The sequence below is a fragment of the Salmo salar genome, chromosome ssa17 (assembly GCF_905237065.1).
Source record: "Salmo salar chromosome ssa17, Ssal_v3.1, whole genome shotgun sequence".
In the NCBI taxonomy this organism is placed as follows: Eukaryota; Metazoa; Chordata; class Actinopteri; order Salmoniformes; family Salmonidae; genus Salmo; species Salmo salar.
Window position 1 is genome coordinate 25,496,124 of NC_059458.1, and position 14,664 is coordinate 25,510,787.

The following is a 14,664-nucleotide window of genomic DNA, read 5'->3' on the forward strand; positions in this document are numbered from 1 at the left end:
TGTTGTACATTTATAAAACTGGGAGTCTACTGAAATCGGAGTAAGAATACATATTTCTCTGCAATGACAGTGTGCTACGTAATCTTAAAACATTGCATTTTTCTAGCCACATGGAACCAGCATAGATCAAGATTACAATTGTTTCACAGGGTACAGAACATGCAGTGAAGCTTGATCATAGGTGACTGCATGATCAAGTGACAAGCCACCAAACACAATCAATATTGACTGCTGACTTTCTGCCTTTGCACTGTGACCTGTCTACTCATGCAAAAATATTAGTCCACTAAGTCTAGTTCATACAAACACAAATCTGTAACCAAAAGAAAATATTGAATTCCTGTAGCTGATGAAAAGCTGATGCCATGCTCTCCTGATTGCATGATGGGTACTCTAAACACTGGCACCTCCACAGTGATGCACTAGCCTGTGAAGATTATTGTTCTTCTTAAGTCAATACTTGCAATCAAGCCAGAAGCATGTGGAACCTACCCAGGAAAATAGATTAAAATAACATTTGAGCCGCCATCCAAACAAAACGTCAAGTTCATTACATGGCGGCAGGGCTATTATAGAACACTTTATTTCTTAACATGTGGTAAGAGAAAGTGCAAAGCTTGGTGAGAAACACGCCAACAATAAGGTTCTTAAAAATAAGCTAATGACCCTCAGACGTCATACTTTCCAAAAAAGGGAAGTATTTTCCAAAGACTCGGCTGAACTGAAGCCTTTGGTCGAATTCTTAGTGATGGTCGACCAGTGTTTTGATCAAAACAAGACGTATTTTACATCCAACATGGCCGACTCATGCAGTCTGGGCGGAAATGATGGCGATGGAAGCTAGCGTGTGTCAGCGTGGGCAGGGCTAGCTTTGCGCTGGGTGCAGATAAGACTGGATTCATGCCATTTTACCATAGAACTGGTCCTCAATGGAAGAGAAGCCTGAACGGCCCAAAACATCAGGGTTTATGTCCTCCAACAGCGAGTTGTTTGTGTTTGCTGCAGGAAAAGTACTAAGATTAAAACCTATTCCCAAACCTATTGTGTCTTTGAGGGAAATGTGGTGTGTCCAGACACTTGAAGACATCGATGATAGCTGAACATATCAATTAAGATCTTTCAAAGAATCCTCCTTGAGTATTCCACTGTTTTGCATTATCAGTAAAGACGCAACCAATTGACCATAACATGAAACAGAGCACAAACATACAGTGAATGATGATGATAGACAACCCAACCACATCTCATGCTCAATGAGGACAGTACAGGAGTGACATGCATACAATCATGCACAGGGTGAACCCCAACCATAAGCAGTGGAAAAAACCTTGGAACTCCTAAAGAGAGACATTTCTGCAGCTCAACATTGATTTGACTTCCAGTTTGCCAGTTTGTGACAGAGAAACAGCATTGGTTATGTAGCTCGGCATACAAAGAGCCTGATCTTTGAAGGCCTCTGAAACTGCATCAGTTTCTGCTTGGAAAACATGAACTGAGTTTCCCCACCACCACAAATGGGTACTAACACAGGCTTACCTCCCTAAAAAGAGCAGTGATTACTTAATACCCCTTTGATTACTCGTTGTCATAAGCTTTTGAAGCCTGCGACAGCTTTGAATCTGCAGAAGCTTGCATTAAAACCAAGAACACAAAGACCCTTGGACAGATGGCAACGCATGGATAGACAGACTGACGGGCTGATGAACAGACGGATGGATGGAGAGACAGACACATTATTGACAAACAAAATGAATGGGTGAAGGACACCGACATTGGTTGATGACGCCGCCACAACGCCAACAAACTGTATGGGTTAATGGATGAGAGACACAGAGGAGAAATATCAGCTCTTTTTACCCATTCTCAGTCTGTTCCAAATGACTGGTTTGGGAAGGCCGGTTCCTTTGTGATGCTTACCATTGGCTGTGGAGAAGAAGAGTGACTGTTATGGAAAAAGCAGCTAGTATTGTTAGCTCAGACTTAATTCTTCAGGAAAAAAACAGATTAAAGATGAATCTCCCAACAGGCCTTGTAAGGAGGTGATGGACCAGCGGAGAGTCCTGTCAGTGCATCAGTCTTAAGTGAACAACATGTTTCCCCAAAGACAGTGGAAAGCTCTGTCTTAACATGGCTGACCTGTGCTGCAACTAGAATCTACGACATGCTGACCGTATCTGACAGATCTTTCTAAAAGTAGCTGTGATTTCTTCAGATGGTGCGAGAGTCAAGAGATGGATAGATTGGACAGCCATGACAAATCTTGACCGCGATCACGCTCTCCCATGTTGTGCAGAGTGAAATTAGGCACTTGATGCCAAACCAACTCTGCAATCTTTGCCTGATCTCAATCTCTGCCCAGATATGACAACATTTGTGGTTGGTTTGGAGGAAGTCCTGCACACTGGTTACACAGGGTTTGTGGGGGTAGAGGGGATTTCCAGAAAACCACAAGGATATGACATAGTAGGAGGAAGAGAAAGAGAAAAGGGGGAGAGAGAGATTCCATTACCCCCTTGTGTCCTGGAGGTCTGCGATGAGTTATTAGCCCTACGAAGAAGGGATGAGGAAGAGGAGGAGGATGGGGTATCTTGTCTTGAGCCATCAGTGAAGGGAAAGAGAGGGTTTCTGGCAGCAGGAGACTTCATGGTCCTGCCTATCAGTGTGATGGCCGGGCCATGGGGTTTCAAATTTCTCTGGCTGCCTTGACCTAGAAAACCACAAAAACAAGTGTAGAACCTGTTACAATGTGTAGTCTCAATGTTAAAGACAATGCTGTTGTGCCATTCAGGTGTGCTGGGAGACACGGCCCTAAGGAGTGGAATAGTGGGGTTAGTGAGGATGATTCAATCAATGACCTCTCAAATGATCTGCAGCATTCAATAGTATAGTTTGATTGAAGGCATCTGCTGTAGTTCCCTAACATGAGCTCTTAACTCATGTTAGCCCTGTTGTTATAAGTGTTGCATGTTTTTTTGTGTGTACTTTTAATTCATTTCGTGACGTAAACAATATTTACTATAGGATTCTTCAAGCATTTTTCATCCTAAAGCTTCCACAATCTTGAGGAATAGAGTCATAGATGTTGCTGGGGCTCAGCAGTGCAGCGTAACCATGACTGTCAGATTGTGTATTCCATGCAGATATGGATAATGCAGGTAATGTGGTTGATAATGTGGTGGATGGTGCAATAACGGGCATTTAGTCCGACTCCTGATCATGACCTGTGGACCAATGAGTGTGCATTAAAGCTGGACAACAACACTGAAGCTGTAGACCAATGAGTGTGCATTATAACTGGACAACAACACTGAAGCTGTGGACCAATGAGTGTGCATTAAAGCTGGACAACAAAACTGAAGCTGTGGACCAATGAGTGTGCATTAAAGCTGGACAACATTGAAGCTGTGGACCAATGAGTCTGCATTAAAGCTGCACAACAACACTGGATCGGCTAGTATTGTTAGCTCAGACTTAATTCTTCAGGAAAAAAACTGATTTGAGATGAATCTCCCAACTGGCCTTGTGAGGAGGAAAATAAATATCGACTTCCCCTGAAGTCGGTCCCTCTCCTTGTTCGGGTGACGTTCGGCATTCGACCTCACCGACCTTCTCGACATCGCCGATCCACTTTTCATTTTCCATTGGTTTTGTCTTGTCTTCCATCACACCTGGTTCCAATTCCATCAATTACATGTTGTGTATTTAACCCTCTGTTCCCCCCATGTCCTTGTCCGTAATTGTTTGTTGTCAGTGCTTGTGCACGTTATGTTCTGTACACATTTATTTCATTGTTCTGTATCCGGTGGGTTTTGATGATTAAACTGAGCCGTTGGAAACACAGTTTTGCTCTCCTGCGTCTGACTTCTCTGCCGCCAGTACGCACCCCTGACAGAATTACAGACCACTACGATGGAGTCAGCAGGAGCAGGTACCCCAGTATTAGGGGTGGAGGAGCGCGACCGGGAGCACGCAGCAATGCTCCAACATCTTGGCACCGCCATGGACCGCGTTGTCCAGACAATGGACCGCTGGGAGAGACAGGGAGTTCTTCCAGCGCCTCCACCAGCACAACCGGGGTCTCCACTGAGCGCCCCTCTTCATTCTGATTCCAGTGGGATTCGTCTCTCCCTACCCCAAAAATATGATGGGAAGGCTGCCAGGGGTTCCTTCTCCAACTGGACCTATATCTGGCCACCATCCACTCGGCTCCATCGGGTCGTGAGAGGGTGTTCGCCCATCGTCTCATGCCTCACCGGGAAAGCCCTGGAGTTGGCCAATGCCGTATGGAGAGAGGGAGATGCGGCGTTGGAGCGCCTCTTCCATCTGAGGCAGGAGACGAGGAGCACCCAGGAGTTCACCCTGGAGTTTAGAACCCTGGCTGCCGGCGCGGGATGGAACTACAGGGCCCTGATTGACCATTACCGCTGCAGTCTGCGCGAGGACATCCGTCGGGAGTTGGCCTGCAGAGACACCACCTTTACATTTGACCAGCTGGTGGACCTGTCCATCCGGCTGGACAACCTGCTGGCTACCCGCGGACATTCAGATCGGGGTCTGGTGGTTCCATCCCCCCGCACCCCCTCTCCGATACCTATGGAGCTGGGAGGGGCGGTGCGCAGAGAGACCGGAGGGGGTTCCAGCTCGTGCACCATCTGTGGCCGCAGAGGTCACAGTGCCGGTCGGTGCCGGGTTGGTTCCTCTGGGGATCGAGGTAACAGGCAGGGCGCTCTGGCGTCACCCCAGGTAAGCCGGCACCATTCTCACCCAGAGTCCTCTGTTGCTCATATATTTGTCTATGTTACCTTTTCTGAGTTTTCCCCGCATTCCCAGCATAAGGCGCTCGTCGATTCAGGCGCAGCTGGGAACTTTATAGATAGAGCGTTCGCCAATAGTTTAGGGATCCCCATTGTTCCTGTGGCTGAGCCCTTCCCCGTTCACGCCTTAGATAGTCGACCATCAGGGTCAGGTTTGATCAGGGAGGCCACCACTCCTCTGGGCATGGTGACGCAGGGGGGGGGGGCACAAGGAGAGAATTAGTCTCTACCTTATTGACTCTCCTGTGTTTCCCGTGGTGCTAGGCCTACCCTGGTTAGTTTGTCATGGCCCCACTGTTTCTTGGCCACAGAGGGCTCTCGTGGTCGCGGGAGTGCTCGGGGTGGTGTTTAGGGGTGTCTGTTGGTGCTACTATGGTGGAGAGTCCAGACCAGGTCTCCACCGTGCGCATTCCCCCTGAATATGCCGATTTGGCTCTCACCTTCTTTGAAAAGGCGACTCAATTACCACCCCATCGACGCGGCAATTGTGCAATAAATCTCCTGGTAGACACTGCAGTTCCCAAGAGTCACGTGTATCCCTTCTCACAGGTGGAGACGGAGGCGATGGAAACATATGTCTCCGAATCCCTGTGTCAGGGGTACATTCGGCCCTCCACTTCACCCGCCTCCTCGAGTTTCTTTTTTGTGAAGAAGAAGGAGGGAGGTCCACGCCCGTGTATTGACTATCGGGGTCTGAATCAGATCACTGTGAGGTATAGCTACCCGCAACCACTCATAGCCACAGCGATTGAGTCAATTCACGGGGCGCGCTTCTTCACCAAACTAGATCTCAGGAGCGTTTACAACCTGGTGCGTATACGAGAGGGAGACGAGTGGAAGACAGCTTTCAGTACCACCCCAGGGCACTATGAGTATCTCGTCATGCCGTACGGGTTCCCATCGGGGTCTGGGACCTGCATGGGCAGGGTGTAGTGGTGTATATTGATGACATCTAATATACTCCGCTACACGCGCCGAGCATGTGTCCCTGGTGCGCAGGGTGCTTGGTCGCCTGTTGGAGCATGACCTGTACGTCAAGGCTGAGAAATGCTTGTTTTTCCAGCAATCCGTGTCCTTCCTAGGATATCGCATTTCCACCGCAGGGGTGTAGATGGATAGTGACCGCATTTCTGCTGTGCGTAATTGGCCGACTCCCACCACGGTAAAGGAGGTGCAGCGGTTCTTAGGGTTTGCCAACTACTACCGGAGGTTTATCCAAGGTTTTGGTCAGGTAGCGGCTCCCATTGCCTCACTGCTGAAGGGGGGCCCGGTGCGTTTGCAGTGGTCGGTTGAGGCGGACAGGGCTTTTAGTCACCTGAGGGCTCTGTTTACCTCGGCTCCCGTGCTGGCCCATTCGGATCCCTCTTTGGCGCTCATAGTGGAGGTGGACGCGTCCGAGGCTGGGATAGGAGCGGTGCTCTCTCAGCGCTCGGGTACGCCACCGAAACTCCGCCCCTGTGCCTTCTTCTCGAAGAAGCTCAGCCCGGCGGAGCGAAACTATGACGTGGGGGACCGGGAGCTGTTGGCTGTCGTCAAGGCCTTGAAGACGTGGAGACACTGGCTTGAGGGGGCTAGACACCCTTTTCTCATCTGGACTGACCACCGCAATCTGGAGTACATCCGGGCAGCGAGGGGAATGAACCCTCACCAAGCAAGGTGGGCCATGTTTTCACCCATTTTGTGTTTACCCTGTCCTACAGACCAGGCTCCAAGAACGTGAAGGCAGATGCATTGTCCCGGCTGTATCACACAGAGGAGCGGCCCATGGATCCCACTCCCATACTCCCCGCCTCTTGCCTGGTGGCGCCGGTAGTGTGGGAGCTGGGCACGGACATTGAGCAGGCGTTACGTTCAGAGCCCGCTCCCATCCAGTGTCCCGCTGGCCGTCTGTACGTCCCGTCTGCTGTTTGTGACAGGTTGATCTATTGGGCCCACGTGTCACCCTCCTCTGGTCATCCTGGGATTGGTCGGACAGTGCGCTGTTTGAGCGGGAGGTACTGGTGGCCTACCTTGACTAAGGACGTGAGGGTTTATGTTTCCTCCTGCTCGGTGTGCGCCCAGTGTAAGGCTCCTAGGCACCTGCCCAGAGGTAAGTTACACCCCTTACCCGTTCCACAGCGGCCTTGGTCGCACCTGTCGGTGGATTTTCTAACTGATCTTCCACTCTCACAGGGTAACACCGCGATTCTGGTCGTTGTGGATCGTTTCGCTAAGTCCTGTTGTCTCCTTCCTCTGCCCGGTCTCCCTACGGCCCTACAGACTGCGGAAGCCCTGTTTACACATGTCTTCCGGCATTACGGGGTGCCTGAGGATATAGTGTCTGATCTGGGTCCCCAGTTTACGTCTAGGGTCTGGAAGGCATTCATGGAGCGCCTGGGGGTCTCGATCAGCCTTACTTCAGGTTTTCACCCCGAGAGTAATGGGCAGGTGGAGAGAGTGAACCCGGATGTGGGTAGGTTTCTGCGGTCCTATTGCCAGAACCGGCCGGGGCGAGTGGGCGGCGTACGTGCCCTGGGCCGAGATGGCACAGAACTCACTCCGCCATTCCGCCACTCCTCCACTAACCTCTCTCCCTTCCAGTGCGTACTGGGGTACCAGCCGGTTCTGGCACCTTGGCATCAGGGTCAGACCGAGGTTCCTGCGGTGGACGACTGGTTCAGGCGCACGGAGAAGACATGGGAAGCCATCCGTGTCTCCCTTCAGCAGGCCGTGACGCGCCAAAAGAAGAACGCATATCGCCACCGCAGTGAGACTGGCTCTCAACCCGAAACCTGCCCCTCCGCCTGCCCTGCCGGAAGCTGGGCCCACGGTTTGTGGGGCCATTTAAAGTCCTGAGGAGAGTGAATGAGGCTTGTTATAGGTTACAACTTCCACCCGATTACAGTATTAACCCCTCATTCCATGTGTCTCTCCTCAGGCCGGTGGTGACTGGCCCGCTCCAGGAGTCTGAGGTGCGGGAGTTTCCTCCACCCCCTCTGGACATCGGGGGGGCTCCAGCGTACTCCGTTCGCTCCATACTGGATTCGAGGCGTCGGGCGAGGGGCTTTCAGTATCTCATGGAGTGGGAGGGATACGGTCTGGAGGAGAGGTGCTGGGTTCCGGTCGAGGATGTGTTGGACCCTTCTATGCTGCAGGAGTTCCACCGTCTTCGTCCGGATCGCCCTGCGCCTCACCCTCCGGGTCACCCCCAAGGCCGGTGTCGGGTACTATCACGACTTCCGCTGAAGTCGGTCCCTCTCCTTGTTCGGGCGGCGTTCGGCATCACCGACCTTCTAGCCATCGCCGATCCACTTTTCATTGGTTTTGTCTTGTCTTCCATCACACCTGGTTCCAATTACATCAATTACATGTTGTGTATTTAACCCTCTGTTCCCCCCCATGTCCTTGTCCGTAATTGTTTGTTGTCAGTGCTTGTGCACGTTATGTTCTGGTGTGCGTCGGGTTATGTACCCATTTATTTCATTGTTCTGTATCCGGTGGGTTTGATGATTAAACTGAGCCGTTGGAAACAGTTTTGTTCTCCTGCGTCTGACTTCTCTGCCGCCAGTACGCACCCCTGACAAGAAGAAAAAACAGATGTGATTTTGTATGGAAAGGTAGCGGGTTATACAGTATGTGATGGACCAGCAGAGAGTCCTGTTAGCACTTCAGCCTCAAGTGAACAACGTGTTTCCCCAAAGACAGTGGAATGCACTGTCTTAACAACGCTGACCCGTGCTGCAACCAGAATCTACGACATGCTGACCGTATCTGACAGATCTTTCTAAAAGTAGCAGTGATTTCTTCAGATGGTGCGAGAGTCGAGAGATGGATAGATTGGACAGCCATGACAAATCTTGACCGCGAAGATGACAAGCTACGTCGAAGCATGACCGATCACGCTCTCCACATGATGTGCAGGCTGAAATTAGGCACTTGATGCCAAACCAACTCTGCAATCTTTGCCTAATCTCAATCTCTACCCAGATATGACAATATTTGTGGTTGGTTTGGAGGAAGTCCTGCACGCACACTGGTTACACAGGGTTTGTGGGGGTAGAGGAGATTTCAAGAAAACCAAAAGGAGATTACATAGTAGGAGGAAGAGTAGGAGGAGCAGGAAGAGTAGGAGGAGGAAGAAGAGGAGGAGGAGGAGAGGAAGGAATGAAGGAAAAGGGAGGGAGAGAGATTCCATTACCCCCTGGTGTCCCGGAGGTCTGTGATGAGTTATTAGCCCTGTGAGGAAGGGATGAGGAGGAGGATGAGGATGGGGATGAGGAAGAAGAGGGGGTATCTTGTCTTGAGCCATCAGTGAAGGGAAAGAGAGGGTTTGTGGCAGCAGGAGACTTCATGGTCCTGGCTATCAGTGTGATGGCCGGGCCAAGGGGTTTCAAATTTCTCTGGCTGCCTTGACCTAGAAAACCACAAAAACAATTGTAGGACCTGTTACAATGTGTAGTCTCAATGTTAAAGACAATGCTGTTGTGCCATTCAGGTGTGCTGGGAGACACGGCCCTAAGGAGTGGAATAGTGGGGTTAGTGAGGATGATTCAATCAATGATCTGCAGCATTCAATAGTATAGTTTGATTGAAGGCATCTACTGTAGTTCCCTAACATGAGCTCTTAACTCATGTTAGCCCTGTTGTTGTAAGTGTTGCATGTTTTTTGTGTGTACTTTTAATTCATTTCGTGACGTAAACAATATTTACTATAGGATTCTTCAAGCATTTTTCATCCTAAAGCTTCCACAATCTTGAGGAATAGAGTCATAGATGGTGCTGGGGCCGTGCAGTGCAGCGTAACCATGACTGTCAGATTGTGTATTCCATGCAGATATGGATAATGCAGGTAATGTGGTTGATAATGTGGTGGATGGTGCAATAACGGGCATTTAGTCCAACTCCTGATCATGACCTGTGGACCAATGAGTGTGCATTAAAGCTGGACAACAACACTGAAGCTGTAGACCAATGAGTGTGCATTAAAGCTGGACAACAACACAGAAGCTGTGGTCTGAGATGATGGTGACACAGTGGACAGCAGACAGACAGCGGAGTGTACATAGACCAGCTGAGGCAAAACACAGTGAGGGCATTCATACAATGAGGCCATCGTTACCCAAGTTGTTATTATTGGCTTTCTCACTGCCCAGGGCGGGTGTTAGCAGTGATGCTCCTTTCTGTGATTCGCTGAGAGCTGTGTGGGGAAAAAATGGTTTTATCTGTTTCTGGAGGGTTGGGTTACAGTGGTTTGTAGAGAAATTCAAGATAGGCAAGGAAGCTCTATCTGTTACTCGGGCAGCACTCTCAAAGACTACCCATTGAGGTAAAGGAAAGCAAAGGATTCCTGCCTCACTTCATAAAAAGTGAAAATGTCCCTAACAGCTTTAGATACCAATACGTCTTTTGGTTTCAGTAAACATCTAGGCGTTTGCTTCAAAGAGAGTTAGGCTTTAGATAACTTATATTTGAGGGATACCAGAGTATACTCTGATGCCCTTAACATGACATTACAGACTGCAAAAGAAGGGGAAGGTAAAAGAGAGTTGAAAGGTGGAAATTACCATAGGAAGGGTTATGTGGCTTCTCTGTGGCGCTAGTAGGTCCCCTGGGTTGGGTCTTTCCCTGTTGCTTTTCACCGTGTGGAGAGGGGTTGTTAAGGACAGGGGTGGCAGAGGAGGTACTGGGGGTTTTGGTGGGCAGGAGTTGGGGGGGGACAGGAGGGAGGTCCACGAGATGAGAGGAAGCATTTCTAATATTGTTTCCTCTGTCTGGGTGAGAGATAAGAGGGAGGTATACTTTGATTATGGGCACTGGAAACTATGGAGTCACATAAGGATGTACCTTATGGAACATTTTGATGCCCAATTGTTGAGGTCAATGTCAACAGTTCATAGACAGGCATTCAAATCCATCTCTTTGGCTCTGAGATGAATGTCTCTGAATGCCTTTCATTGACTGTATACGATTGTAGTTATTTATCTTTTTAAAATAGTGGATTCAGGTTGATTTAACTTTGTCACATAATGTAGTTGTACCTCATTGACATACACACAGAAAGTCTTGAAAATATAATTGGAAGGAGTATTTAGAGGGACAGAAGGGTTACAGAGCAACTTTGTGCTGCCTTTCCCTAATGGAAAATTCAAGCACGTTTTTTGCATGCAGTGTTGTCATGCAGACTGTTTAAACCCAGTATTGCCACTGGCTTTAAGTGCAACAGCTCTGTAAACCAATGAGATGACAGGGATGAAACATGGAGAGAGATGATTGAGATGACTGATGTCAAGAAAGACGTCATGGTTTGTGGACACAAACATATGAAATAATGGATTTTGATGGACACTGCTGTAGAGAGAGAGAGTCACAGAGGTTGTGGGGATAGACATGGGAAGAACAAACAGCAGAAAAATAGAAAATGGATTGATGAATAGATCAATGGATGAGCTATGGGTGAAAGAAAAAAAGAGTGGAAGAGAGAGAGAGGTAAAGGTAAAGTGCAGAGTTGGACTGATACAGTATGGAGGGAAACTGAGAAAAACAAGCAGCCAATCCTCTCACAGCGCCTGAGGTCTAAGCAAAACAAAATCACCGTCATGCGTGCCATTCGCATTTGCTCTGGCAGAAACTTACGCGCATACTTCTAACTCTGTGGCGGCACCATCCTGTGTCACTACCATCTCCATGATTCAGGGACTTTCTACCTCTCAGTGGACTCAAGGCATGCCAGCATGCAGCCAATCACAACAAACAGCTGCGGTTCTCACCCCCCACCCCAGCCCACCCCTCCCCTCGCAGCAGCGTAGTGGACATAGCTAAGCGATGACTGACTGCGAATAAAGCTTGATATGATTCAAAATGTCAGTCTCTGTTTACCCAGTGGGAACTGTGGCCATTGAGGCTCATTGGAGCGGGGGTCAGGTCTAGCTTCCAGGTGGCTCTCTGGTGGTGCTGTAGAAAATAATATCACGTTTCATAAAGTGTGAATAAGAACGAAGTGCAAATGTAGCAAAGGTGTTGGGCAGGAAATGTGTTTGACAACAGAAGGTCTTTAAAGACAGTGAAAATTGTAGTGTTTTTGGCAACAATAAAAAAAAAAACTATGTGAAAAGTTAAGTGCTTTAGAATGAGAGAGAGAGTAATCACCAAAAGAGGTCTTGGGAGCTCCTGGGAAACCTTCGTTTTTGTTCAGAGAGAGTCTAGGCTGAGTCTTATTGTGAATAGCTGGGGGAAAAAGGGAATCAAGAGGAGATAGGCAGGATTTCAAGTAGCTGCAACATACTCCCTATGTCTAAAGTAGTGATGCTGTAAACCAACACTTTACATAGGCGTTATACCATATTAAAACAGTGTAATATGCAGCTATATCCTCAGAAAACAGGTGTAACAAGGGTAAGTAGCATTTAGCTGTCTGGACTTACACACCTGGAACAATATCATGACATACTCTACATTCCTGTACATTGGAATAAAGCTTATGTAACGGTGTTGCCTGGACATGCATATGGCCATGTAGCATTCCTCGTTGTTTCATTTGGATGCAATATAAAAGTTCTGGTTCCAAGTGATTACACTGAAATGGCTTACCTGGACGAGCTGGGAAAGGTGCATGGGACATGGGTGGTTTCTGAGAAACAAAAACAATCTACAGTTGGTGGACGTTTTTATTGCCACCAGATCCACAGCCACAGTTCATATGTCAACGCTAATACGCTGCCCGTGCTAAAGCCATGTTTTCGTTTTATGGTGAGGATACCGTTGTGCTTTGGGCTGTCTCCCCTTGAGTGCTACATCCCTGAGAGTCTCCCTTGAGACTTCTAGCGTACCTAACGTGCCCTTCAACCTCCCTTAATGGCAAATACATCAATCCTGACTTCTGCCTGGAAAAGCCATTTCACCAGAAAACATTTATGGTCTGCTGTCTACACTTCACTTACTGGTACCTGACTTAGCCTAACACACACACACACGGTCAAGGGCCATATGACAGTCACACGTGCATATAAGCTACAAAATCAAAATAGCTGCCATGAAAGAGATTGGAAAGAGGATTAGGCTGGGTTTCTGTATAGCACTTTGTGACACCTGCAGAGGTAAAAAGGGCTTTAGAAATAAATACATTTGATTGATTGATTGATTGATTGTGAGTAGGCAGAAAGACTATGTCAGCGTGAGTATGTCATGTGTTGATTTGCGATGTTCTGCCTGTCACAGCTGGGCTGTGAGGGTGACCCTCTTAAACCCACGTTAAAGAGTCTCTCAGGCCGGGTGCTGCGGTCAGACAGGGGAAGCAGTCAGCAGTTTATCTACTCTGGTCTTATACAGCTCAGCTATGCTCTGCTTCTCACCCTCTCTCACCATTTGTATATTCTCCCTTCACAGTGACAGCAGGAAATAGAAAAGGATTTTCTTGAAGAAAAAATTAGAGGTAGGGTAAAGTTGTAGTGTGAGAATACGTATGCCTGTGGAAGCAATTTAATGCAGAGACTGAGAGTCCTGTAGGTCATAGGTTCTTATGCTGTATGGCCAACAAACACAACACATACCATTGGCTTCACAATAGGGGTCCGGTGCTTGTAGGGTTTCTGGACGCTTTTGTCTGCAAAACATGGAGAAGAAGGTGTAAACAACTGCTATTCTAAGAAGAGTGTCGGTAGGTCATCTTTTGAAAGTCTAGCAAGTAGGAACAATAAAGCACATGGCTCACATGATATGGATGTTTTATTCTTTATGCTTGAGCCACAAAGATTTCTTACAGACTTCTTCAAAAACAAATGAGGAGGTACTAGCTGAACTCTCTGAATTTCATTTTCCTAAGTATGATGTACATACCGCCCATGCAGGGTTGGGAAGTAACTGATTACATGTAATCTGATTACCAAAAAAACTGTCAATGTAATCAGTTACATTACCAGCTTAAATATTGTAATCAGATTACAGATACGTTTTAAAAACTAGATGACCACTTCTTGGATTACTTTTAAATTCGGAAAGGATGTTTGCTCAAAAAATAAATACATTATGACACCTTTCTGTTTTCTCAATGACATTCAATTCAGCATTGAAAAGAAGCTGGTAAGTTTACATTTGTTCCACTTGAGCAAGTCTGACCACAAGTCAGAGACCACTTTGATGACACAACAAATGTGATTGAGGGATCCTTTTAGTCTTCTTCTAATGCTTCTTAAGGGGAAAGTAATCCAAAAGTAACTGAAAGTAATCAGATTACGTTACTGAGTTTAGGTAATTCAAAAGTTACATTACTGATTACAATTTTGGACAGGTAACTAATAACTATTACATAAAGAAAGTAACCTACCCAAATCTGTGCCTATGTTGGTTTTGTGAATGACAGGCTTGCTCCAGATTCCGCTACGTTCGTCTTTGTTGGCGCGGACCCCAAACTCATATGGGGTGTTGGACTTCAGGTTGTCAATCACAGTGTCGCTGGTGGGGCAGGTCTGGTAGATCCACTTCCTGTTCCTCTCCCTGTAGCGGACGGTGTAGTGTCTGCATGGCAGGGACAAACAAGGCACAGTAAACAACATGCTGATTCTTGTACAGTAGCTGTGCATCTTTATGGCAAACTCTAACCTTTGGAAAATTCTGCCTTCTTTTCTCATCGACCAACAAAGCACAGCAGGTGTGCTCCACATCATACAGTATGGGTGGCTATTCCAGCTCTACGGCTGTGGTCTGATGAACCATAGTGACTAATACGTTAAACAAGCTTCCTCCATTAGCTATTGTTAATTCTGGCTCCGGTATCTCCGGTCATCTCGTCAGTGTCAACCGATCCCTTTTCATGCCCTCAGGGACTTCTGGGTAGCGCTGCCGGCAGTAGCCAAGCAGTAAACAGAAGGAACTGATA

The 14,664-nt window shown here is 47.8% G+C and overlaps 1 protein-coding gene across 21 annotated transcripts in view; it reads right to left on the minus strand.

Annotated features, from left to right (window-relative positions):
- The window catches only part of LOC106575651 (target of Nesh-SH3), a 42,669-nt gene that overhangs the window by 7,721 nt on the left and 20,284 nt on the right, over window positions 1-14,664 (minus strand). Inside the window, exons 5-15 of one of the 21 annotated variants that reach the window (XM_045699181.1) lie at window positions 14,113-14,303; window positions 13,340-13,392; window positions 12,381-12,420; window positions 11,940-12,017; window positions 11,670-11,744; window positions 10,358-10,564; window positions 9,913-9,990; window positions 8,992-9,207; window positions 2,510-2,707; window positions 1,858-1,923; window positions 913-999 (exon numbers count right to left, since the gene is read on the minus strand). In XM_045699181.1, the coding sequence (XP_045555137.1) occupies window positions 913-999; window positions 1,858-1,923; window positions 2,510-2,707; window positions 8,992-9,207; window positions 9,913-9,990; window positions 10,358-10,564; window positions 11,670-11,744; window positions 11,940-12,017; window positions 12,381-12,420; window positions 13,340-13,392; window positions 14,113-14,303 (1,289 nt within the window). The remainder of the gene's footprint in view (window positions 1-912; window positions 1,000-1,857; window positions 1,924-2,509; window positions 2,708-8,991; window positions 9,208-9,912; window positions 9,991-10,357; window positions 10,565-11,669; window positions 11,745-11,939; window positions 12,018-12,380; window positions 12,421-13,339; window positions 13,393-14,112; window positions 14,304-14,664) is intronic. The other 20 variants (XM_045699183.1, XM_045699182.1, XM_045699184.1 and 17 more) reach the window with 20 other exon arrangements.